The sequence below is a fragment of the Tamandua tetradactyla genome, chromosome X (assembly GCF_023851605.1).
Source record: "Tamandua tetradactyla isolate mTamTet1 chromosome X, mTamTet1.pri, whole genome shotgun sequence".
Lineage (NCBI taxonomy): Eukaryota > Metazoa > Chordata > Mammalia > Pilosa > Myrmecophagidae > Tamandua > Tamandua tetradactyla.
The window spans coordinates 59,174,297-59,199,873 of NC_135353.1; the positions used below are offsets into that span (position 1 = coordinate 59,174,297).

General features: G+C 38.7%; 1 protein-coding gene across 2 annotated transcripts in view; it reads right to left on the reverse strand.

The window, feature by feature from the left end:
- The window catches only part of PAK3 (p21 (RAC1) activated kinase 3), a 138,128-nt gene that overhangs the window by 90,945 nt on the left and 21,606 nt on the right, over positions 1-25,577 (reverse strand). Inside the window, exon 4 of one of the 2 annotated variants that reach the window (XM_077146063.1) lies at positions 21,654-21,855. In XM_077146063.1, the coding sequence (XP_077002178.1) occupies positions 21,654-21,828 (175 nt within the window). In that variant the 5' untranslated portion in view covers positions 21,829-21,855. Of the gene's footprint in view, positions 1-12,796; positions 12,925-21,653; positions 21,856-25,577 lie in introns of those variants that run through there. The other variant, XM_077146064.1, reaches the window with a different exon arrangement.

Here is a 25,577-nt window from a genome sequence, read left to right on the forward strand (position 1 = left end):
GCATCCTAGCCACTCTTGTAATCTTTTTCTTATTTTTCGTCTTTCCTGATCTCCCATCCACGTTGGATATGGCTAGCCACCTCTCTTTCATCATCCTTGACAACGTGATCTGATTCTCCTCTTCCCTCAGTGTCAATTTTTTCTCTGACTGGCATTGCTTCTTCTTTTTTTTATTAATTAAAAAAAATTACAAGAAACAAACATTCCCAACACATACATTCAGCAATTCACAATATCATCACATAGTTGCACACCCATCATCATGATCATTTCCCAGAACATTAGCATCAACTCAGAAAAAAAAAGACAACAGAAAAATATAACAAACAGAAAAAAAGAAAAAAAAAATTTACAGGCCATACCCCTTACTGATCCCTTCCATTGATCATTAGCATTTCAAACTACATCTATTTTAACATTTGTTCCCCCTATTATTTATTTTATTCCATATGTTCCTCTCATCTGTTGACAAGGTAGATAAAAGGAGCATCAGACACAAGGTTTTCACAATCACACAGTCACATTGTGAAAGCTATATCATTATACAATCATCATCAAGAACATGGCTACTGGAACACAGCTCTACACCTTCAGGCAGTTCCCTCCAGTCTCTCCCTTACATCTTGGATAACAAGGTGATATCTACTTAATGCATAAGAATAACCTCCAGGACAACCTCTCGACTCCGCTCAGAATCTCTCAGCCATTGACACCCTGTCCCATTTCACTCCTCCCCCTTCTGGTCGAGAAGGCCCCCTCAATCACTTGATGCTGGGTCTAAGCTCATTCTAGAGTTTTTCTCAATCCCTTGATGCTGAATCGCAGGTCATTCTGGGATTTCCGTCCCACGCAGCCAGGAAGATCCACACCCCTGGCAGTCATGTCCCACGTAGACAGGGGGAGGGTGGTGAGTCTGCTTGCTATGTTGGCTGGAGAGAGAGGCCACATCTGAGCAACAAAAGAGGTTCTCTTGGGGGTGACTCTTAAGCTTAATTTTAAGTAGGCTTGACCCATCCCCCGTGGGGCCAAGTTTTATAGGAACAAATCCCAAGACTGGGGGCTCAGCCTATAGCTTTGGTTGTCCACACTGCTTGTGAGAATATCAAGAATTCAACTTGGGGAAGTTGAGTTTACCCTGTTCTCACCATTCCCTGAAGGGGACTTTGCAAATACTTTCCCACTCACTGATTAAATCACTCTGGGATTCATCAGGGCATCACCTGGACAAACCAACAAAATCTCATGTCCTACCCAAAGTTCCATGTACTTAACGTGTGCAACCAACTATCTACGTAAGTTATATTAGGAGATGCACTAGTCAAAGTATAGATTTGTACCAAATAAACATTTTTTGCTTTAGTCTCACACATTAGTTGAAATTTTAAAGTATTAAGTACCATCTATTTTCAGCACACTGCAGTAATGACATTCTTTTGTTCTTCCTCATGCAAAAACATTTTTTAAATCTGTACATTTAGTCACTATCATTATACACTCTAGGCATTCCTAGATTACACCATCTCAATCTTTATCATCTATCTTTCTTTGTGATTTCATTTATGTCCCAGCCCTCCTCCCTCTATCATTCTCATATGCAGCTTCATTCAGTGTTTTAACATAATTGTATTACAGTTAGGTAATATTATGCTGTCCATTTCTGAGTTTTTTTTTTTTACACACATGGGCAGGCACTGGGAATCGAACCGGGGTCCTGTGGCATTCCAGGCAAGCGTTCTTGCCTGCTGAGCCACCATGGCCCGCCCCATTTCTGAGTTTTTATATTCAGTCCTGTTGGACAATCTGTATCCCTTCAGCTCCAATTACCCAACATCTCACCCTATTTCTATCTCCTGATGGTCTCTGTTACCAAGGAAATATTCCAAGTTTATTCACTAATGTCAGTTCATATCAGTGAGACCATACAGTATTTGTCCTTTTGTTTCTGGCTAATCACACTCAGCATAATGTCCTTAAGGTCCATTCATGTTGTTACATACTTCATAACTTTATTCTGTCTTACAGCTGCATAATATTCCATCTTATGTAAATGTCACAGTTTGTTTAGCCAACTGTCTATTGATGGACATTTTGGCTGTTTCCATCTCTTGGTAATTGTTAATAATGCTGCTATAAACATTGGTGTGTAAATGTCCATTTGTGTCCTTAGCCTCGTGACCTTTGAGTAGAGACAGCATATAGATGGGTCCTGTTTTTTAATCCATTCTGCCAGACTATGTCTTTTGATTGAAGAGTTTAATCCATTAACATTCAGTGTTATTACTGCATGGGTAGTACTTTCTTCTACTATTTTGCCTTCTGGATTTTATATGTCATATCTAATTTTCCTTCTTTTTACCTTTACTCATAGTCTTCCTTTCAACACTCTTCTCCACACCACTCTCTTCTGTCTTCGTATCTGACTGTAGTGTTCCCTTTAGTATTTCTTGCAGAGCTGGTCTCTTGGTCACAAATTCTCTCGGTGATTTTTTGTCTGAAAATGTTTTAATTTCTCCCTCATTTTTGAAGGACAATTTTGCTGGATATAGAATTCTTGGTTGGCAGTTTTTCTCTTTTAATAATTTAAATATATTATCCCACTGTCTTCTCGCCTCCATGGTTTCTGCTGAGAGATCTGCACATAGTCTTATTGGGTTTCCCTTGTATGTGATGGATTGCTTTTCTCTTGCTGCTTTCAAGATCCTCTCTTTCTCTTTGACCTCTGACATTCTGATTAGTAAATGTCTTGGAGTATGTCTATTTGGATCTATCCTCTTTGGGGTATGCTACACTTCTTGGATCTGTAATTTTAAGTCTTTCATAAGAGTTGGGAAATTTTCAGTGATAATTTCCTCCATTACTTTTTCTCCTCCTTTTCCCTTCTCTTCTCCTTCTGGGACACCCACAACACGTATATTCATGTGCTTCATATTGTCTTTCAATTCCCTGAGTCCCTGCTCATATTTTTCCATTTTTTTCCCTATAGTTTCTGTTTCTTGTTGGATTTCAGATGTTCTGTCCTCCAGTTCAGAAATCCTATATTCTGTCTCTCGAAATCTACCATTGTAGGTTTCCATTGTTTTTTTCATCTCTTCTACTGTGTCTTTCATTTCCATAAATTCTGTGATTTGTTTTTTCAGACTTTCAGTTTCTTCTTTTTGTTCTTTCCTTGCCTTCTTTATATCCTCCGTCAATTCATTGATTTGGTTTTTGATGAGGTTTTCCATGTCTGTTCGTACATTCTGAATTAGTTGTTTCAGCTCCTGTATGTCATTTGAATTGTTGGTTTGTTCCTTTGACTGGGCCATATCTTCAATTTTCCTAGTGTGATTTGTTATTTTTTGCTGGTGTCTAGGCATTTAATTACCTTAATTAGTTTATTCTGGAGATTGCTTTCACTTCTTTTATCTAGGGTTTTCTTGCTGGATGAATTTGTTGTCTATCTGTTCTTTGACATTCTGTTCAGCTTTATCTGGACATTTAGCTTAGGTTTTGTTTAACAGAGGAGAATTTTTCAGTTCTTGTTTTCTTGTTTCTTGACCTGCTTGTGTGGTGCCTTTCCCCCACACACACTTATGAGGGTCTACTTAGATATTATAGACCCCAGCCAGATTTTCCCAGACCAAACTGGCCTCCTATCAAGAGGAAAGAGTCACCTGCGTTGGTTTTCCCTGACGGTGAGACCCAGCGGGTTGAAAGACTTTCCTGTGAAGTCTCTGGACTCTGTTTTTCTTATCCTGCCCAGTATGCGGCGCTTGTCTGACTGCAGGTCCCACCAGCATAAGATGATGTGGTACCTTTAACTTTGGCAGACTCTCCCTGCTGGGGGCGTGGTGGAAACAGAGGAGGGTTGTAGGCTGGTTTTAATGGCTTCAAATTACCAAGCCCTGGTGTCTGAATTCCTTGATGGAGGGATTCCACCTGGGTGGGGCATCACCCCTCTCCTGGGGAAGGCACAAGCTCCAGATAAGCCCCCAAAAGAGCTCACTTCTGCCTTTGCCTGGGGCAGCTGCAGCCTGAAAAGTCCTGCTGCTATATCCAGAGGCAGTCAAGCCTTTGTAGATACACAGCTACAAAAACCTCTGTTTCCTTCTTTTTTTTTCCCCCTTTTTTTGTCAGTCCTGCCCCCTTGGCGCCGGGGCAAAAATGAGCAACCTCCGCTTTGATCAGGTTCACCTAAGCTGGGGGCCTATTTTTAGTAGTCAGAATTTGTTAATTAATTCCACAATAGGCATTTTATTGTGCCCAGTCCCTGCTGCTGGTAAAGTCCTTTCCTTCCCCTCTGGGAAGCAGCTTGTGGGGGAGGGGTGCTGGCCGCCACAGCTTTGGGAACTCATGGTTCTGGGGGGTGCTCGCAGCCAGTCCAGCTGGTCCAGACTGGGGTATGCTGTGTGTCCGGTCACTATTGTGGCTCCAGGAGCTGTTCTGTACTGTTTCTGGTTCGCATTACTTCTTCTTCATATTCTGTCTTTGTTGGCTTATCCTTTGGTCTTCAGCAATCCTTTCCCTATACTCATTCTTCTTGGATTGCAGTCACCTCAGACTCTAACTCATGCTAGATAATTCCCTAATCAGTGGTTTTCAGGAGTGGATCCGGATTCTGCAGGACCAAATACTTTATATAATTTTAGTTGGGGGTTCTTTTTTAAGTAAAAACAACACAAAATTGCAAATACAAAATTGCTAGGGCCTTGGAAGAGTCCCATGTAAGTGAGGGACTCTGAAGAGGAAGTTTCATTTGCTTCCTCGTAATTCAACTCCTGATGGTTGATAACCTTTTTGGGGTCAGCAACCACTTGAAAATCTGAAGAAAGCTGTGGAACTTCTGCACATAAAATTATACTATGCACAATTTGTATATACTTTCAGAGGTTCAGAAATCCCCTAAACTCCATTTTAAGAACACTTCCTTTAATCTGTATCTCCAATCCTTATATCATGATGTGCATACATTTTCTCTCTTGCCAGCAAATAAACTCATCACGTGTATTTTAGCACTGGTAGCAAACTGAGCTATGTGGAAGATTGGCTGACTATTTCCTCTCTAGAACCCACCTGATTGCCAGTCCCTTACCAGCCTAATCAGGCCATCCTTTTACTCAGGACTAAGAGTAAAAGAGGCAACTTTGAGTTGCTCCCCCAGCATTCCATTCCCTATCTCCGTGAAATATTACCACCAGTCATCCAGATCAGAGGATTATGGCCTTTGGGAGGCTCTATGTAATAAAAACCTTAATACCCTCCTCAATATCAAATTCAAATAAAAGCAGTACTAAAGCAAAAGAAAAAAAGAAAAAAAGAAAGGAAGTCCAAAAATTCTTGATGTCCTTATGTTGACAACTTGAACTCTTTTAAAGCTATATATCCAAAATCCAAATGTTTCCATATTTTGAGTGTCTGTCTTTTGCTGGATGCCTTAAACACATGCTGATTCTGCCTACTGGGCAAATTCAGCAATGATCCAACTGCCCAAACCAGAATCCTGGGAGTCATCTTTGATTCCTACTTTATTTCTGCATTAATTGGTTAACAAGTTCTACTTTATTATCTAAATTTGTCTTGAGTCTGCTTTTTTCTTTTCATTACCATAAGCAATTATCAGTCTGAGGCACCAGCATCTCCCACCTGGTCTCACTGCCTCCAAATTTGCCCCTTCCAGTTCTTTTCTCTATTCTGTTGAGGGTGATCTTTCGATAAGCACAAATCTGAGCCTATCTCTGCCCATGTTTAAAATCCTTAAATGACTCGCCATTACCAACATGTTGAAAGTTCATGCTCCTTACCATGATATCCAAGGGTCTGCGTGATCTGCCTCCAGCTTTGCTCTCCAACTTCTACACAAGAGTAGTATAGTACAGTACACACGCAGTCCATGTACCCTAAACTTTCAGGTTGTCTCTTGCCTCTAAGCTTTGGCACATGCTAGATCTAAACCTGGAAAGCCTCATTTCCCCATTCCCTCCTTTGCGTGGATGACTCCCATTAGTCCTTATTCTTAAAGACTCATGCTTGGGTTTCTCGATTTTGGCAAGGCTTTTCCTGTCTTCTTTTTGCAAACAAAGTTAAATGCCCCTCCCTTTGTGCTCCCATAGAATTATCCAGTGTATAATCTCTGCTTAACAATTATCAATACTGGATTGTTATTTCTTGTTTACATCATATCTCTGTAGGTATAATTTGAGACACTAGAGCAGAGACCCGTTATCTTATTCATTCGTATGTTCCCCTGTACCTAGCTTGGGTCAGCATACATAATAACTATCATTTCTGGAGTATTCACTATGTTCAAAGTGCTTCTGGTGTTGTCTCATTTAATCTCCCCAATGATATTAATGAGGTGGGCTTTACTATTATTGTAGCATTATTGTTTTATAGATGAGGAAAGCAAGATTCAGAGAGTTAGTCATGCAACATGCCCATGGTTTCGCAGCTGGTAGATGTCAGAGCCAAGAATTAAACTTAGGTCCTAACTGTGTCTCCAGAGCCTAAACTCTTAAACTTAGGTCCTAACTGTGTCTCCAGAGCCTAAACTCTTAACGACTATGTTATTTGTTACTCAATGGCATTTTATATATATATATATATATATATATATATATATATATATATATATATATATATATCTCAACAGATTTGAGTCCTAGCATTTGATATATGTTTAGTGATTGAGTGGAATGTAGATGAGAACTGTTCTTTTTATTGTTTCCTGGGAACACTACAATGTCTGTATCTCCCCAGAAAATTTCATGAGTACTGGTTCTCTGCATGAATACTAAGCCTAACCTGAGTCTTAGGTCTTTGTTCAACAGAGAGGAGAAGCCTGAGTATCACTTTCTAAGCTTATCACCTACATGCTATTGGAATGAGGAACAAAGGACAAAATTGCTGACTGGACCATAAACTGCAAAAAGCATCTGGCCTTGGGACCCTCTGAGGGTGTATGAGTTTTGGATGTAACTTCAGGGACCAGCTGGACTCTCTGGAGTCCCTCATCCCTACTGAACCTTTTTCTCTATTCCACTACCTTTAAAAAAGAGAAGCCTCTCTTATTATTTATAATTTCCTATATGCTCCTCCCCCCGTATTCTGTGCTTCCTCTAGTAGCTAGAGCTTGGGCCATTAAAACAAATTCCCCTACACCCACAACTTTTTCATGAAATACTCTCTACACTTCTTAGGTTCTCAAGCATCACTGTGCATCACTCTCACCTGGGACACTTAAAAAAAGAGAGATGGCAAGCTCACTTCCAGAGATTTGATTTAGTTAGTCTAGATGCCCAGGCATCTTTCTTTTTTAAAGCTCCTCAAGTAATTCATTTAGGTAGCCAGGGTTGAGAACAAGAACTTGAAGCCCTGCAATCCAGTGAGGGTACCACTTCCCCAGATAATTCTGATGGAAGCTGCTCATTCTTCTCCATCCCAAGTCTTTAGGCCTGGGGGAATGGCGAAGAGTCTCCCCCTTTTTATTCCAAATTTTGATCTGAAATCAGTACTTTTGTACAAGCCTATGACATCTCCTCCTTTGAGGTTAGTGCCATTTAGTTCTCCTGGCCATGCCCCTTTATCTATTGAGGACTTTAGCTCCCAGTCTTCCTTCCTATACTCAATGCTGCCATCATGCTGCAAAATATTAATATATAAAGGGACACCTCATTCACACTCTTTCCTTATGAATCCTTGACCTCCCTCAACTCTAATGAACTTCACCTCCATTCCATTTCTGCAATCCACACCCATGGTCACCCTTTCTTAAACCAGTGATTCTCAACCAAGGGTGAAATCAGAATAACCTGTGGAGTTCTATAAAATACCAATGTCTAACGCCATTCAGCACCTACTCTATCAGAATTTGGGGGGGGTAGACCTGGGTAAATGATTTGGGGGGGGATCAAAAGATGATTCCAATGGGCACCCAGAGTGGAGAATCACACCTACTCCAAGTCTTCTCATTACCCAAAGTGACTCTTACTTTGAAATACTCACCTGTTATCTCATTCTCTGAGCCCCACCTCCTATCCTGCTAGTCATCTGACTCCTTCAAGCACTTATTCCCATTTTACTTGTTCTTGATTCCAAACAAGACCTCCAGTTCCAGGATTCCTCTTTTTTTAGTCAGTCTGTTGGCTCCCTCCTCGTTCTGCTTCATTTTTATCCAGCCTAGACTCTATAGTCCATCACTTAAATTGCTCTCTAGCCATTGCCCTGGAAACTCATTGTTTTATCTCCTCTTGCATTCTTTCTGCAAAACCCTAACCTAGCAGAATCTAAACATTTGAAGTCTTCACTTCTATACTGAACCTGCTAAGAGTTGCTGGGGAAAATAAATCATATAGCAATGTGGATTGGATGTTTACTATAAAGGTTTTACCCAGTCAATGATGCTGGACAATATTCTCCTTGCCCTTTGCCAATTTCCTTTTCACTCTCCAATGGATATTCCAAAATTGACCCCTTTGCTCAAAGTTTTGCTCCACCTCTTCCTTGCTTAATTTCCTTCTACTTCACTGAGAAAAATGGAGGCCATCAATTGGGAACTTCAACTCCCACCCTTATGCATTTTTCTCCATCAGTAGCAACTTCTATACTCCCATCTCATTGGAAGCAGTATCTCCCCTTCTGCCTAACATTTACCTCTCCACAGGTTCTCTAGATCCCAGTCCCTCTCACTTCTCCAGGATCTCACTCCATCAATCATCTCTCTTTCCTCTTGTATCTTCAATCTTTCCCTCAACCGTTACTTTCCTTTTGGCTTAAAATATGCTGAAATCTACACTGTCTTTACAAATTAAAACGATTCTGACACCTCACATTCTCCTCTAGCTGCTATAGCTTCTCAAACCTTTCTTTTGTAGCTAAACTTCTTGAAAAGACAATCTAGGGCAGCCACGGTGGCTCAGCAGGCAGAGTTCTTGCCTACCATGCTGGAGACCCGGGTTTAATTCCCGGTGCCTGCCCATGCCAAAAAAAAAAAAAAAACACAAACTGACTCCCTAAGGTCACAAATTGGCCTTCTACTTGACAGATCCAATGGCTACTCTTCAGTTCTTACAACCATTGGCCATTCAGTGAAAAGTGACATTCCTGACCATGTACTCCTTGAAATGAACTTCTTGGCTTCCCTTCATTCACAACTACATTTCTGGGGTTTCCTTCTCAGTCTCATTTGCCAGGGCCTCTTTCTCTGTCAGTTATTTAAATAATATTCACTAGAATCTGTCCTACATCTTAATTTCTTATCCATACACCTCTCCCTTCGGTCATTTCATCTACTTGCATGTTTTCAGTTACCATCTATACTAGTGACTCCATATATGTACCTCCAGCCCTGACTTCTCTATTGTGTACCCACCCCATTTAGCAACTGCCTACTGAAAATCTCTATTTGGATGACCCATGGGCCCCTCACCATAAATATTTTCAAAGTAAACTAATTCTCCATTGCTGATCCCCACCTAAATACCATTCTTCCTGTGCCCCTACCTCATTGCTCTGCAGCTAGTCATCCAAGCTGATTCCTGGACTCAAACCTTAACACCCTCCTCCTCCCACCATCTGCTTAGCTGACCAGTTACATTACTTTTCCATCCTAAATATTTTTCTGCACTGTTCCCTCCTTCTATTCCTACTGATACTGGCTCTTAGACCAGGCCATGACTGTTTCTCACTTGGATGGCTCCAATGGCCTAACTTGTCTCCTACCTTCCATCCCTTCCCCCTGTCCCAACCCCATCCCCCAATCTATTCTTCCTCCTATGGCCAGAGTGATATTTTAAAATACAAATCTGATGTCACTCCCCTACTTCAATGTTCCCCCACTGCTTTCAGAATCAAATCCAGAGCCCTCAGCATGGCATATTTAGTTCTAAAGTATTTGGTCCCCAATCACTCACCTAACTTCATTCTGCATTCCTTTCCACTCCCAATCTGTGCACTAGTTATTCAAATCTACTTGTAGCTGCATTCATAGAACTTCGACTAATATGTCATGCCTTCATAATGTGATTCCTTCTACCTGAAATACCACCCACCCCTTACCTGTCTAGTCCCATTCCTCCTCTGAAGACTCACCTCCTTTCAGGGGTCACCTCTTCCAGGAAGCCTTCCCTAACACCCTCCACCCTGAGTCTTGATTAGATGCTCCTCATAGGTCTCACTTGTATATCGTACTTACCACACTAAACTCTAATCATTGACTAACTTGTCTCTGTCCCCCTCTAGGCCATTACTTTCTTAAAGTCAGGGATTGGAACTTATTCACCTCTGACCCTAGCATCTATCTTTCACCTGTACCTGACACTTGATAAATAGTTAATAAATGAATGAACAAACAAATGAATGGATGGATGAATGATCTTTCATCATGGGAAATGAGACACAATATGTGAAAATAGATCGTGCCTATTTCATTATGTGTTCCTGGATGAGGAAAAAACAATCCAGGTCCACCCAGAAGGCCGGGGTTAGGGGGGAATATTTTGTCCTTGTAATTCAAGTTAGTGGTGCTGCTGGTGCTGTTTTTTCCCAGCAGTGGAGATCATTTTGTATTCATTCAGGCACACCTCTTGCCAGGTGCCACTTTGGTGCCAAAGGCATATATTGGCAGCACAGCTGGACAGGGTTCAAGGTGCAGTCTGCAGCCAGAGAGAAGGCAGAGCAACCCGTTCTTTCCCAGATGAAATCACTGGATGGTGCTATCCTTGCCTTCTGAAAGCTTTTCAGAAAAGTATCACATGAGTCTTCTTGTACAAGTTCCACTAATCATCTTCCCCTAAAATTCCTGGAAGTTTTGTTGAGCCTTCTTATTGGATGTCATATGGTCATATCCAACATTAGTTTTAGAACACTTTCTAGTCCCTTGAAAACAGACCATACAGGGAAAGAAAAAGAACAAAAGAAGACAGAAAGAAATGTTCTCCTGGATAGACGCAGCCTACAAGCACAGAACAACTACCATTAAAAAAAAAGGCAATGGAAAGCATGCAGAACACTGAGATAGGCGTCATAATAAAAAGGCAACATTTAAAGCCACGCTGTTACAGAAAGCTAAAAGCAAAATATTATATAAAGCATTTTTTAAACGCAGAAATCATTTTTCCAAAAGAAGAAAACACACAGGCTGGCTAGTTCTAAGAGGCAAGCATTTCACAACCTTGGCTTTAAGGAATAACTCCCTTTTGCAAATGTCCTAGCATCCTTTCCTTTGAACGTCAGTGGATCGGTTAACACACATATTGAATTGTTGACCAGTGTAGTGACAGGTTATGCTGGGTGACTCATTAGGAGTTTACTGTTCTAAACTTACAATCTAATTGGAAAGACGAGTTAACAAACAAGAAATAGCTACCAGATCAGAGAAAATATGATGGTAAATTGGAAAGAATTGAGTATAAATGCTGTCACATATCAGAAGAAAGAATGATCAAAGAAATCTGTGGTGCACACTATGAGCTTACTGGAGGAGGTAAGATTTGATAGATATATCTTAAATAATGGATAGGAAGGGAAGAATAACGCATCTTCTGAAGGACAGTAGAAGTAAAACCTTGGAAGTAGGAATGAATACAACATATTGATGAGAAGTATGAAGACAGTAGGATAAAAGGGTATAGCTAGGGAAATCAGAAAGGAAAGAAAGACCAAATCAGATACAGTAATAAAGAATGTTCCAGGAAAGATTTTGAGATGAAAAATAATAATAAAAAGGTGTTTTCTGGAAGACAAGCCTAGTATCTATGTGTTTCTAGGTACACATGATATGGTGGGGAGGACTTTGAGATGGCTGCTGTTTTATTCAGGCTGAAGAGGAGAAAGAGTGATGGGGAAAATGGGGTGGACCTACCTGCCACTGTATCTGTTGCCTCTAAGACTAGTTAACGGAAACTTATTATGGAGTGTGTGTGTGCATGTGTGTGTTATTTCTGCAACTAGACTAAAGATTACCTGAGGGCAAGGAACTTTGTCTTTTTTATATGTAGTATCCCCCATAACATTCAGCACGGAGCTGGGCACATAAAAAGCAAGCATGAATACTTTCTGTGTGAAATACATAAGCAGTTAAAAATATGATCCTGGATAAGCCTATATTAACTGTCAATTCTGGTATATCTGATTTTAAACAAATGGGATACCTAATAAATTAGACCTGTGCTCAAATTCAGTATGCAGCCCAGATTTATGCATTGGCTGGCTGCACATATATCTCTATCCAATGGTCATCCATGAAGATCTTTGATATAAAGGAAGTCTAATAAAGCATTTTGTTAGGGAAACTGTACTGAATTTGCTGCAGTTGAAGCCCTTCTAGAAGGTGTTTTTATCCGACAATTCCTAGCTCAACACAAGAAGTCCTCCTCCTCCTTCTCCCTCCCTTTCTTCCCCACCACCCCCTCCCCTACCCCCAGTCCAGGCACAATCTGTATTCAGTGTTATGTCTTCTGAAGTCAACCAACTTGTGCAGGCCTAGGGGCCATTCCTGGCAGAGGCAGGACTTGTCATACCAAAAAGCATACTTTTCCTCTCAATATTCCTGAGTTTTGCTCTGAGAAACTCTTGTTGGAAAGATATAAATATTTTTAAAGGGCCATCCACCTCTATAACATGCTCCTTAACGACCAAGTCATTTTTAACTGGGTGATAGGTCCTTGCAGCAGCTTATTGCTTTCTACAACTTACTAAGAGGCTGCTAGACAATGCCCCCCACCAAAGATGTTTATAAAATTTGCTTATAGTCCTTAAGAGTTAAAATGTGTTCGTGTCTACTTAACTACCAGGAAAATGAATTACATACTGGAATTATTACCTTTAAAGAAAATTTTAAATGCCAGTCTGTGCCATCCTCTGATATGTGGGTCACAAGGCATACAATGCCATATCCCTCCAGAAGGAGCCTTCTGAAGCTTAGAATACTGAAATATCCCAGAACAGCTCTTCCTATGGCAACAGCAGTTCTGCAGGTGGTGTCACAGAAGCAGGCACTCATTGTGAGAGAAATAATCCCTGAGGGACTGATTGCTGCCAAGAAGGTTCTAATCCCTGGCAACTCCTTTCTATAAACAAGCAAATATCCTGTTTGTGGGACATATTATGCCAGAGGACCCACAGGAACTTCTTACCTCCCAGAATCATGAAATGTACATTTTCCCTTACACATGGGAAAGAGTAATTCTCTAGTTAGCATCTAATTTTGGGGGGTAGAAAGAATGCTCAGTTGTGTGGACTTTCACATTTAATTTTTCCTATTGGAAATATCTGAAAGTACTAAATGTTGGCTTCAATGGAAAGTTAGGCATAAAAAAAAATAGATGCTATTGTTGATTCTAAGTCCTTAGAGAAATCAACAGTACAAGGTGAGCAAAAAACATTAAAAAGGGCTTCTACTTAATAGATATAATTCTGGCTTAAACCTAGGACCTTGAGCAAAACATGGATTCTGAGCAGAAAAGGAAGTAGGTCTTTGTTGAAGGGGATGGCCTAAATATTCTTTAAATACAGATTATGAATGAATCTAAGGGAAGAGATGATTGGCGATGCTTATGTTCTATTTTAATACAGTTCTTTAATATTTCATTTTTTAAAGCAGCAGGTACTATTTTTGTAACAGGAAAAAGTTACTCTCAAAAAATAACTCAGGAATCGGAAAATAATGCTTTTCTTTTTTTACAAAGGCTAAGTTACTTGCTACTAGTAGGAGGAACATTAACTTGTAAAGACAAAGGTGTGAGCACTACTGTAATCTTTGATTGAGAAAATAGGTTGGATATCCCCAGGTTTTACTTGTTACTGATAAAATTCCCTTTTTGCATATTCCATTGGCTAAAACTGATTTGCCAAATGTTCGTTAACTCCGATTTTAGAATAAGCAGTATATCATTCAACAACCAGTGGACTAAGTATCAGAGGACCTAAATTTTAGATCTGCTTTGTTTTATTACTAAGTAGTGGGGCAACTTTGCAGGAGTCACAACCTCTCCGAGCTTCTGCCTTTCTCTGCCAAGCGAGGATAATCCCTGTGTCTTGCCTCTATCATAGGAGGTATGAAGGAGGTAACTGCTTTGAAAGCACTTTGAACCATTAATCATTGTAACACCCCCATACCGCTGTCGAAAATACATCCACACATTAATGAGAAACTAAGTAACAGGGTGACTATGTTTGCTAGAGAACTTAACAATCTGCCACTTTTTAAACCTAGCACTTCTACCCTGAGTGATGTTCTTGGAAATAAAACTACCAATAAATAAGATTAAACTGGGTTGTTTAAAACACTCAGTGTTCTTATAATGTCTTTTATTATATTAGCAAATCCCCAAATCATATAATTGGGCAGGCCCATGAGGGAACATGTTTATACCATTCTCTTGTCTTCAGGTAGAACCTACTAAAGCCATGCAAGATCCAATGGAGAAACTAAAAATTTCACCCTTGGTAACTCATAGTAGCTAACGAGACTGTCTGGAATTCTTTATGTCAAGTTGATGGTGGAATATTAAGCCCATTTCCTCTTTCTGAGTGTTCAGTTGCTATGGAAAACCATATTATATGTCTTTCATAAATTAGCAGCCTTTTATGTATAGTAATAAACTCAAAGTGGTACCTGTCTCTGGAAGTGTGGCCACAAGCCTAATTCATAGGCTGGGTGTTCAATAAAGATGATGGGGAAAAGGAAATGATGGTCTCACATGAGCCTTCTAGGCACCCACATTCACACATGCAGACAGTCATCACCTTCAGTGGTATTATCTTCAAAAGCATTCAGCAATACTGATCATTCTGACAAATCATTAGGAAGTTGCCTCTTACCCATTTCTTTCCAGGCAACACACTGTTCCACTCTCATTTGTACCTAATTCACACATGCAATAATTTCACTAAAAATGTTTGAAAACAAGTAGCAAAGATGAGGCAAGACCTAACGACCCTCCTGATCATGTGAATAATTTTATAGGGTACAAGTTTGAGAGAAAACAAGGCCTTGCTTGCTTTAAGAAGGAAAGCAGCTTCATATCCCTTAGCAAGTGTCAACTGTCCTCATTGAAGCACCTCATTTAAATGTTTTTTCACACTCTCTTCTTTTTTTCCCTCCATTTTCATCCATTCCCTATATCTTCTCTAACTCCTAATCTCCTTCTCAAACATTGCCTTCTTTCTTAGTTTATTTCTCCCTGATACTTATTTCCTTTAGTGTATACATCTCCCAATCCTACATTCCACACTTCTCTTGAATTTGTCTGGTGGCTTTAGTGGGCCCTCATATTTGTGCTCAATTTCTTTGTCTATTGGTTTTGAAATTGAAGCACAGGCTCTAGTAGACATCCTTATTCCACCTTCTTCCCTATTCAACCACAAAGGGTTTTTAAGAGTAAAGGGGTAGTACAGGAGGCTCTTCTCCAGGGGAACAGCACTGACCTTGGAAGACAAGCAAGAATCCCAAAGGGCAGGGCAATAATTTCTGAAGAGCACACTTTGCTGAGCTGTATGGGCTACTCTTGGATAACCAGAGGAATATAAACACCATTCAGGATGCAGGAGAGTCTCTAACATCTGGCTATCTGATAACCAGAACCCTCAATTAATTGACACACCCACTCATTGCTGGTGCAGTGATAATAACCATGAGCTACTACAAGATCCCGAAGGGTCTTCAGCACCACCAAAGAAAGACTGCATACTGTTCAGTCTAGTTAGCATACTAAGTATATTTTATTGTGCATTAATTAGTTGAAAATTAGTAATTACATTGACCAAAACATTTGATTAACAAAACCATAAAGGATAACTGAGAGTTTTCTTTAATTGTTTCACAGCAATGCTTCCTTTCCTGCTTTATAGGGGATATAGAAGATAACATACTCTAGAAATTAGAACAACAATATATATGCAGTACAATAACAAAACTATTTAGCATTTTAAGAACTTTTTGACATGAACACACTCATTTAGCACCTCAGATTTCTAAAGTAAGCAACATGTAAGCCTATAAAGGACACACACCAAATGATTATCTAACCCGCAAGACACCCAAAGCAAATGTTAGCATACCTCTATTGTCAAGATTATTTTCTTGCCACCATTTCTTTCCAAAAACATGAAAATGTTTTCTTTTCTTTTTGAGTGGTGAGTGGGGAAAAAAAAGTCCCCTTTCTGAAACTCAGACATGTTTCAAAGTGCACTGCTATCTTCCTAAGCAAACGTTAAAGCCACTGCTGGCTTTTGGATGCTGGGAACAGAATTTACCAAATATTCCTTTTGACCCATTGCAAGGCAGTTTGATAGTGGAACAAGAATAGGGTTTAGTGTGTCAGAGAGACCTGGGAGACTTCTGGCTTCCAGCATTTGCTATGTGACCCTAGGTTGTCTACTTAAACGTTTAAACGGTTGTCTACTTAATTCACCTCATCTGTATAAAGGGGATAATAAAGAATGGCTATGAGGAATAAGTGACTCAATATATATAAAGTGTCTGGCACATATCTTGGCATCCAGAAACCAGTCACTAAATACTAGATCCCTTCAATTTATCTTGATTTGAGTTATAGCCAACAATCCCTTCCTATCCCTCTAGGAAGAGGGGCCTTCACATCTCTCCCCAGACTCACCAGCTCCCAAATCTCTCTGGAGTCCCCACAAACAAAATGCACATGAACTGTGCTATCTACAGATGCAGCCCTTCATACAACATTGCATGTGTCTGAAACACACCTAATGCTCAAGTGCAGCACAAGACACAAGACATGAGCACGCTTCAGAAGACACAGATGTCACACAGAACATGTCACCTCCAAATGCAGCCTCACCTGCTTCTTTCCCACATGTTATTCCAAGCTTCAACATCGATTATTTTTAGAGGCACTATGCCATTTTCAGAGTCCTGGCTGCATTCATTTGCCTTATTGCCTTCTCCTTATTGGTTTATTAATTCATTTATTTATTAATGTATTTATTTATTCATTAATGTATTTATTCCCCACCTTGTTCCAAAATGGAATCAGGTGGTTTACAAGAATACACAAAATACAACATGATAGCATAAATTCAAAGTGGATAAGAAAATAAAAGAAAAATAAAAAATAGGAACATAAAATAGAGCCTGGAAGAAAGCTAATACAAAGGTGCATACATACCATAGAATTCCATTACAGGTTCTATGCATGGACCATACATTTGGCTCCATGCTTTCTAGTAGCCAACAAAAAAGAAACCTGATCAGTCCCACACTTCACAGGGCCCATATAAAATCATACCACTTTTTCAGGATGTCCTTTTCTTGGTCTAAATCCTGAAAACTGTTCTATAGTAAGGAAACATAAAATGGTGACACAGTGTCCTTCCTAATTTGCTCTAATACCAAGATTCAGCTCCTGGAACAGTCTCCAACAAAGGCAGAGCCTCAATCTTGAAATCACATCTACTACTTATTTTTCTTCTATCTGTCACTGGAAGTTCCATTTGGTCAATGAAATGTAGCTATTAAAGAGACTTCTTCAAAAAAACAAACATATATAACCCTCTGCTGTCATCAAAGCAAGTATTTTCATTTAATGAATGAAATAATACATTGTGACATTATTTATAATGACATAAATTAGGGAAAGACCCTAAATACGGAACAAAAATAAACGGTTAAATAAATCATGGTGCAACTATATGATGAAATATTATATATCATCAAAAATGAGGTTTATGAAGACTTTTAAGAAATGTAGGAAAATATTCATGATAAAAATGTTAAGTGAGGGCGGGCGATAGTGGTGCAGTGGCAGAGTTCTTGCCTGCCATGCCGGAGACCCGGGTTTAATTCCCAATGCCTGCCCATGTAAAAAAAAAAAACAGAAAGTGGAAAATCAATTTATAAAACTGTATATAGTATGATCTTAACCATGAAAAAAGTATATATGTATATGTAGCCATAGAACATGCCAGGAAAGGAATCCACCAAAATGTTAAAATTGTTTCTGGGATTTGAGATTAGATATGATGAGGGAAAAAAAGTTGGAGGAAATATACCAACTCAATTATCTTTGTTGTGGATCAAAGGAGCAATTTTAAGTTTCTTTTTAAATTTTCTAAAATTGACATATAAAGTCTAGCTAGAGAGAAAGTTACTTTAAGAAGGAAACAAGAATCCGAAAATCTTTCTCCTTCACTTATAGGTTTTCATTTTTTTGAGGTCCAGAATGATATAAATTTAGTAATATCTCACATCTATTTAGCACTTATACATTTTATCTTTAGTAGCATTCTGACATTTAGAATTATACTTGTTTTTCGCCAGTGTCTTATGAGGTAGGCCAGATATACTATCCTCATTTAATAGGTAAGGAAATTGATACTCAGAGAAACTAAGTGGCCAAAAATTACGATGATCAGTAACAGAGCCAGAACTCAAATACAGTTGCTATAGAACACAACTCCAGTGTTCTTTCCATTAGTTTAAGACTGATCCAAGCAGTCACTATGAGACAGAAACACAAAAACAGTAATCCCTCATCACTCATAAGGGTCAAGGTTCCTGACCAGCCTTCAAACAGGAGAATTCAGCTGAGGAAATTATGATTTTAGGGGGAAAGAAAAGCAGGCAGGGCGAGTGAGATCACAGGTGAATTTTTGAAAGCCCTCATAAATACTTTTTATGGTTAGTAAAATAAAACAATAACAACATTACATTACATAAAAAGAATATAAAAGTTTATATAAGTTGAATTAGAAAAAAAATGATATGCTCTACACAGTTTCTATTGAAATCTTGAGATGATTTCCAGAGGTGATAAAGATGTATTGCTCATTATGGTAGTGGAGAATGGGGGTGACAGAGAAGTAATGAAAGGGGTTGGACTCAATTCAAATCATGGTTCCCCATGTTTTCAGAGCCATGTAAGAACATGCAGCTTTAGCTCTATCAAGCAAGTGAATTTAATTGGCACTATTTAATGACTGACTCTTCTGAAGATGCTTTTTGAATTCTAAAACCTTTTTTGAAAACACCTTAGTACTTCTTTACAGAGTTCATTGAAATCATTCAAGCTTTCTGTGAAGGCAGTTTATCAGCTGTCCAGGAAGGATATTTAAAATGTCACTACTTGATGATTTAAGCCCTTCTGAGGGCTGTTTCTTCCCAATGTGGTTTTTTTAAAAGACACTTAGCACCTGTTTAAAGAGTTAAATGAAATCATTCAAGGTTTATCTGTGGACAGTTTAGCAGCTGTCTAGAAGTGGTTATTAGATGGCACTTAATGACTTAATGACTGAAGTTATGCTGAAAATGGTTTTTGTCCAATGTGTTTTTTTTTTTTTTTGGAAGGCATCATAACACTTCTTCATGAAGTTCTACTAAATCATTCAAGTTTTGAACAGGTAATATTTGATGTGCAAAGACATCAATTTTCATTACTTTCTTGGGGATGTTTTAATCTTGTTCTAAAATTTTTATCCTGTTTCTTATTCATCTCTAGTCCCATAACCTCCTAATCATCTTCATCATCACTTACGATAATCACCTCTGGGATACCAGAAATTCTTGAGGATCATCCTCTAGCAGTATCACGTCACTTGAATTAGTGTCAGCAGGTTCAGATTCAACCTTGGCCAATGATTATTCCTGTACAAATATTCTACTTCATGCATAGATTCTCCTTGATTCAAAGATTCATTGTCTTCAGGAGAGATTACTGAAAGACATTTCACCAATTCAGCCAAATCTTTTCCCAGGCTATATTAACGATAGGCTCTCAAACCACCTAGTGCTTCATTTATCAAGAATACAGCATTAGTGATGGTATAGGAATCCCATGTACCAGAATTTCAGACAGAGGAACCTTTGCAAGATTTTACACAACAAAGTTATATACTAGTTTAGTGTAAGTCTTCTTGAATGGCTGGATCAACCACTGATCAAAGGGCTGAAGAATCTGAATCATGTGGTTAGCTATAAAGATAACCTTAACATTAGAATGCACATTGACAAATGCATCTGAAGTGCCAAATGGACTGTGAAGAATAACCAGCACCCTGAATGCAAGATTTTTTTCCTTTTAAATAGTCTTGAACTTCCACAAGAAAGAATTACTCAAACCATTCCTTAAGGAGAAGAAGAGTCATCCAGGCTTTTTCATCTATATGCCAGTATACTGGAAACTTACCTCATTTTTTCCTCTAAGATTTGGGCATAATTTTCTATAGAGCAGCAATGGTTTCAATATAAAGTCACCCGAAATACTGGCACAAAATAGAAACGTCAGCCTCGCTGTTTTGGCTGCCCTCATGTTAGCAATGGTTGGCTCTTGCTCTTCAAAAGGGCAAGTAGGATTGTTCAAGAGCTTTAACGCATGGCAGTCTCAATAGCACCAAAGATTTGTGCAGGTACATAATCCCCTTCTGCAATCACTTTCTGCAGTTGTGGAGGATACAACACAGGCACTGCAGGATCTAGTGGTTCATTCTTTAGCACTACTGTCACATAAAATTTACTCTCTCAGTCATGGTGCTTCTTAAATTTCCCAAACCATCCCTTGTTTCCTGCAATTTTTTTTTCTGGATTCTGTTCAGGAAGTAAAGGCATGCCACTGAAAATTCCTCTTGCATGGTCACAGATTCCTTCCATGGAAAGTGGTTCGTTATACTTTTGCTTCTCTTCAATCCAGAGGTTTAACATAATTTCCATCTTCTTTATCCTTGGGTTATGAGGGATAAACCATCTTTTAAGTGATGTAGGTATACAAAAAGTAATGCTACCCCTGATGAGAGTTTCAACTTTCATTATTGTATGAATTGTGGATTCATTAACACCATATATGGTGTCCTACAAAGGTTTTTGTTTTACCTTGAAGAAGCAGATCAAGAACTTCCCTTTTGTCTTCCAAAGGCATCACCCTTCTTACCCTTTGGGCAACTTTCTGTGGTGCTGGTGCACTTGTACCAGCTTCACTCTCATTGGCTTCAATAGTCACATGTATAGAAGCCATGTTTGAGCTTTATTCTAATTAATGTGACCCAACAATTAATCACTTGAGATTTTACATCCCCAAGTTTCATTCGGTGTTAGCAAATAGTATTTCAGTACCAAATAGTATTATGAACAACACAAGGATAAATGATAATATATTTTTGTGATACTCTGCAATTGTTGATTGTATAGGGGACAATTGTCAGAAGAATGAGGGAGGAAACAAATGACTCAAAAGTTTCCTCCCACTTTGTAGTCAGAGAGGCAATAGTGTGGTAACTGGGCTAACTCCTGAAAACTCAATTGAAAATATTCACAGTTGCCGAAAAAGTACACACAAGTATATCCACCTATACTCAGATTTCCAATAAAGACAACTTGCAGTTAGGAAGGGATTATTATAAATTCTATTCTAAGTTATCAGAAAGAAAGTCCCCGTTTATATATTTGAGACAGTACTGTCTCTATGATTTTTCTCAGCTTAACATTATAAATTCAATTATACGTGAAAAACACAGCATTAAGTGTATTTTCTGTAAGCCCACCGTAAGTCAATCAAACATTATCCTCTGACAAAATGCAACCTCTGAAGATGTAGATGTAAAGGCCAGGCAGGCCCTAAATAGCCAATGCTCAAGAAAACGACTACCCATGAAAGAACAGTGACAATGAAAGAATAAACTAGCCCCTTTTCAATGCCCGGCCACTGATACTTTACTTTTATCCCCTCCTCCTGGGAAGATAGAGCGGAGCCTGGCTTTCTTATTCTTCTCTTCAGGGGCCATGGGAAGTGGTTTGGAGCTGTGGTTCAGTGCTGAAGAATCCCGGTTGTTGCTATTCATCCTCAGTGGGGGAGCTGGGGGTTTCTCTTCATTATCCAGACCGTCAGACATTTTCAGTTACAAGAGATTTCACAGCTCCTAAAGAAAAGGAGGAGAAAACAGGAGTTGAAGGACAGAACTAAGAATATCTAGTAAATATGCAATTTCTATCATGAAATAAAAGCATCGGTCTCACATTTCAGGATTTGTGTTGATAATTTTATGGGATTTCTTCTCTGGAGGGAAAGGAATTGTCTTCCTAAAGACCAACAATGCAATTTCCAAAAGGGGAAAGTGAAGGCAATAATTAATGACGTTTTCATATGTGTACATAAACACATAAGGCCCCTTGCTTTTCTCACAATGAAACTCCTCATCCTCTGCAGTCCACTTACAGCATTTTCATGAACAATCTACAATTTTTCTTCTTTAAAAAAATTCCATCCTGGGTGGGCCACAGTGGCTCAGCAGGCAGGAAGGCTTGCCTGCCATGCCAGAGGACCTGGGTTCAGTTCCCAGTGCCTGCCCATGTTAAAAAAAAAAAAAAATCCATCCTGGCAATCATTGTCAGGTACATCAACATCCTCAGAGTTTCAAATAAACACAAACTTGGCTTCCAATTTTTAATAGCCCACAGCAAAAATTTGTTAGTTATTTTAACATTGGGATGCTTTTTGCATCCCTGTTCCTTAGGTGCACGTGCCCGATTTACAATATGCACCCAACCATCACATGGGAGTGAACTGAAGTAACAATCCAATAGATTTCTGGTAGTTTCACTAGTTGGGGTCTATTCTTAAGAGAAACAATGCCCCATCTTCTCCCAAGCAGGTATTAAACAAAAGTGAACCAAATGTCATTATGAACAAAGAGTTGCTCCAGAGGAGAAAAAACACATTCTGAAGCAACAACGTAACTTTATTCCTGAAACAGGGATCAACAAGGGAGTTTTTACAGAGGTAAAGGCTTTAAGATCCTGCCTGAATTTTAGCAACTTATTTGCACTACATTTCATTTCTCTTTATTGTATTGTGCCTAGAAGCTGAGTACATTCAGGTTTTATCCCACTGGAATGTGAACTGGAAAAGCATGGACTCCCTAAGGAAACATTCCTGTTTCAAGGTGTTTTCCTACTTTAATTCAAGTCCTTCCAAAAGAGCTCTGATACTTGCCAGCACAAGTCAGGGGCTGAGAGGATCCACTAAGTCAATTCCTAGTTTGAACACAAGGAATGTCAGATCCCACTGCAACAAAATCTCTGTAAATTTATCAAATATTACTTGCCATTAATTTGGGAGCCTAAGAACTCTCACAGCACACTTAGCATATCGCAGTATTTCAACATCATGCTATTTCAACAACATTTACTATATAGCAACTCTTACAACAAAAATAAGTGTCTCCTCAACTGCTGCAATGAGAAAAAAATCCTCAATTATTTTTAGCCCTTTAGTGGTTACACTTTATTTTTTTCAGTAATAAACTCTAAGTTCCATCATATTATGTTGAAAGAATATTTTAATTACTATGTTCAAAATTCTTTCAAATATATACATCCTGTAAATACCTGAGAATAGGTTACTATTTAATTAATATCTTCTCCATCGTACATATGACTGACAAACAATGTTAGGCTTGATCTTGATTTGGAAGGCTTCTTTTCTTTCCCTTTGCCTTTAATGAATTACTACATTGTTTATATTGTTTCAGTAACCACGATACAGAAAATACTCAGTAATAAATGTTTTGTCACCACCAACAACAATTTGATAAGTCTCACATTTTCCTGTATAGGTGAAACTACAACACAAGGTAAAATGAAAAAGTAACTGTGGTGTCAAAGATAAAGTATATTCATATATGAGTGCTAGTAAATATTTTAACTTGAATATGAAACCTGTTACTAGTTCTACAGTCTCTTTTGCATTTTGATTTTTGATCCTTCTAAGATCACTGTGTCTCTAGAAGACATGTGAGTTTAAAAGACTGAATTTACCAGCAGCATTATTTAATATTAGACAGGTCTGTGGTTTTGATTTAGTTACTGAGAATAATTTGCCATGAAATCAAGATATTAAATTTTTTTTTTTGGCATGGGTAGGCACTGGGAATCGAACCCAGGTCTTCTGCATGGCAGGCAAAGAATGCTGCCTGCTGAGCCACCATGACCTGCCCAAGATACTAATTTTTATTTGTTCTGTTTTGTTTTTGCTTTACTCTTCTGGGTTCAAAAACTGTGCCTGAATATAAGATGATCATTACATAAATCTCAGAAATACAAAATCTGTCTTTGTAAGATATATTTGTAAGTACAAAGGAAATGAATGTTTAAATAGAAATACCTAGAAGACAGGCTTCTGAAAAATATGTCTCACAGGGGGAGAGAGCCACAATTATATGGGTGATTTATATTTTCTGATGTCATATTACTTAACTTCAGATGACAGAAAGTCAGAGAAACAATCATGACCTCTTTAAAATGATGTACAAAGCTGATCTTGCATAATGAGGCAAGTAAGCATCTGGTCCTGGTTGGGTTCTAACTCACCTACATAATTTAAAATACAATGCCCCTTTGTTCTTGGTAAACAGGTGTGATTAACAATGGAGTGGTCCTTCTCAGTACTAATTAATCCTTCTGACCAGAGGCTCAGAAAATAGATGCCCCTGCTACTTTTCAGGCTAATTAGCGTAACCTTATTTGACCAGGTGTATTTTAGGGTTGGCAAGAAAGGGCTACTTAGGATATAAAACCATACTCTCTTATAATTGTACTAGAAATCCCTGACCAAAATTTCAACAACTCATAATTGCTGTGGTCAGTTTCACCGGCATTCTGCAAAGGATCTGGTTTGTATGGCACGATTCTCTACTGCCCAATAAAGAGGAATTGTTTCAATTACATTCAACTCATCACGGGATTAGAAGAGGAATTTGAATAAAACTTTTGAAGAGATGAAAATGAAACTGGGAGAAGCTATGTCCAGTTCCCCACAAAGAACATGAAGCAGAGAAAGCAATTATCTGGGATATTTGGCATGAGCCAAATCACCACTCCATTTACCTAGACATTTGATATTTACTTTTGCTTAAATCATTTTATTATTACTTCAGTTCTTTACTACTCTTTGTTTACAGGGCACAACCAGTCCTCATTTTCTTCTGATGATTCCAAATAATTCTCATCTGGTGACAAAAGAATACTGCAGGAACTTCCTCTTAACTTAAACCCACCTTCAAAGCAAAGCAAAAAACTTGGCACATTCCAAGGGAAATTAAGTCACACTTTTAGAAGACCAATGAAGAAAGGGGAGGGATCTGTAAGGAAGCCTTGCTGTTAATATGTTTTCCAAGTGGAAGGTACCTCTTATACCAAAGATAAATAAAAAGAAAATGTGGATTCTATTATTAGCTATATCCTACTATTCCACAAATAAAGAAAAAGGTGATTCTATTAGTTATGTTTGTAAACAACGCCAATTTACTAAGATGGGTCCTCCTCTGAGTCAGCTTTCTACAAAAGATATTAATGGATCTCTGGTTCAATCTGCCTGTGATGTCATTATTTCCAAGACCTTGAAAGGGACTATTTTGTTTGCGGCGGCTGTAGGCTCTGTTTCAACAATTGTACAAAAGCACCATTATTCTAGGAACCCAATCAAAAAAGCATTTATCTTTAAAGTTTAACTGTTTTCCTTCACTTCTGCAACAGAATGGAAACTGGCAAGTGAGTGGCACTTTGGATGGATCTAGCCCCTGGCTATTCATTTCTGTTTTAGAGCTTGGACCTTAGCATTGTAGAGAAACAGCTAACTTTAATA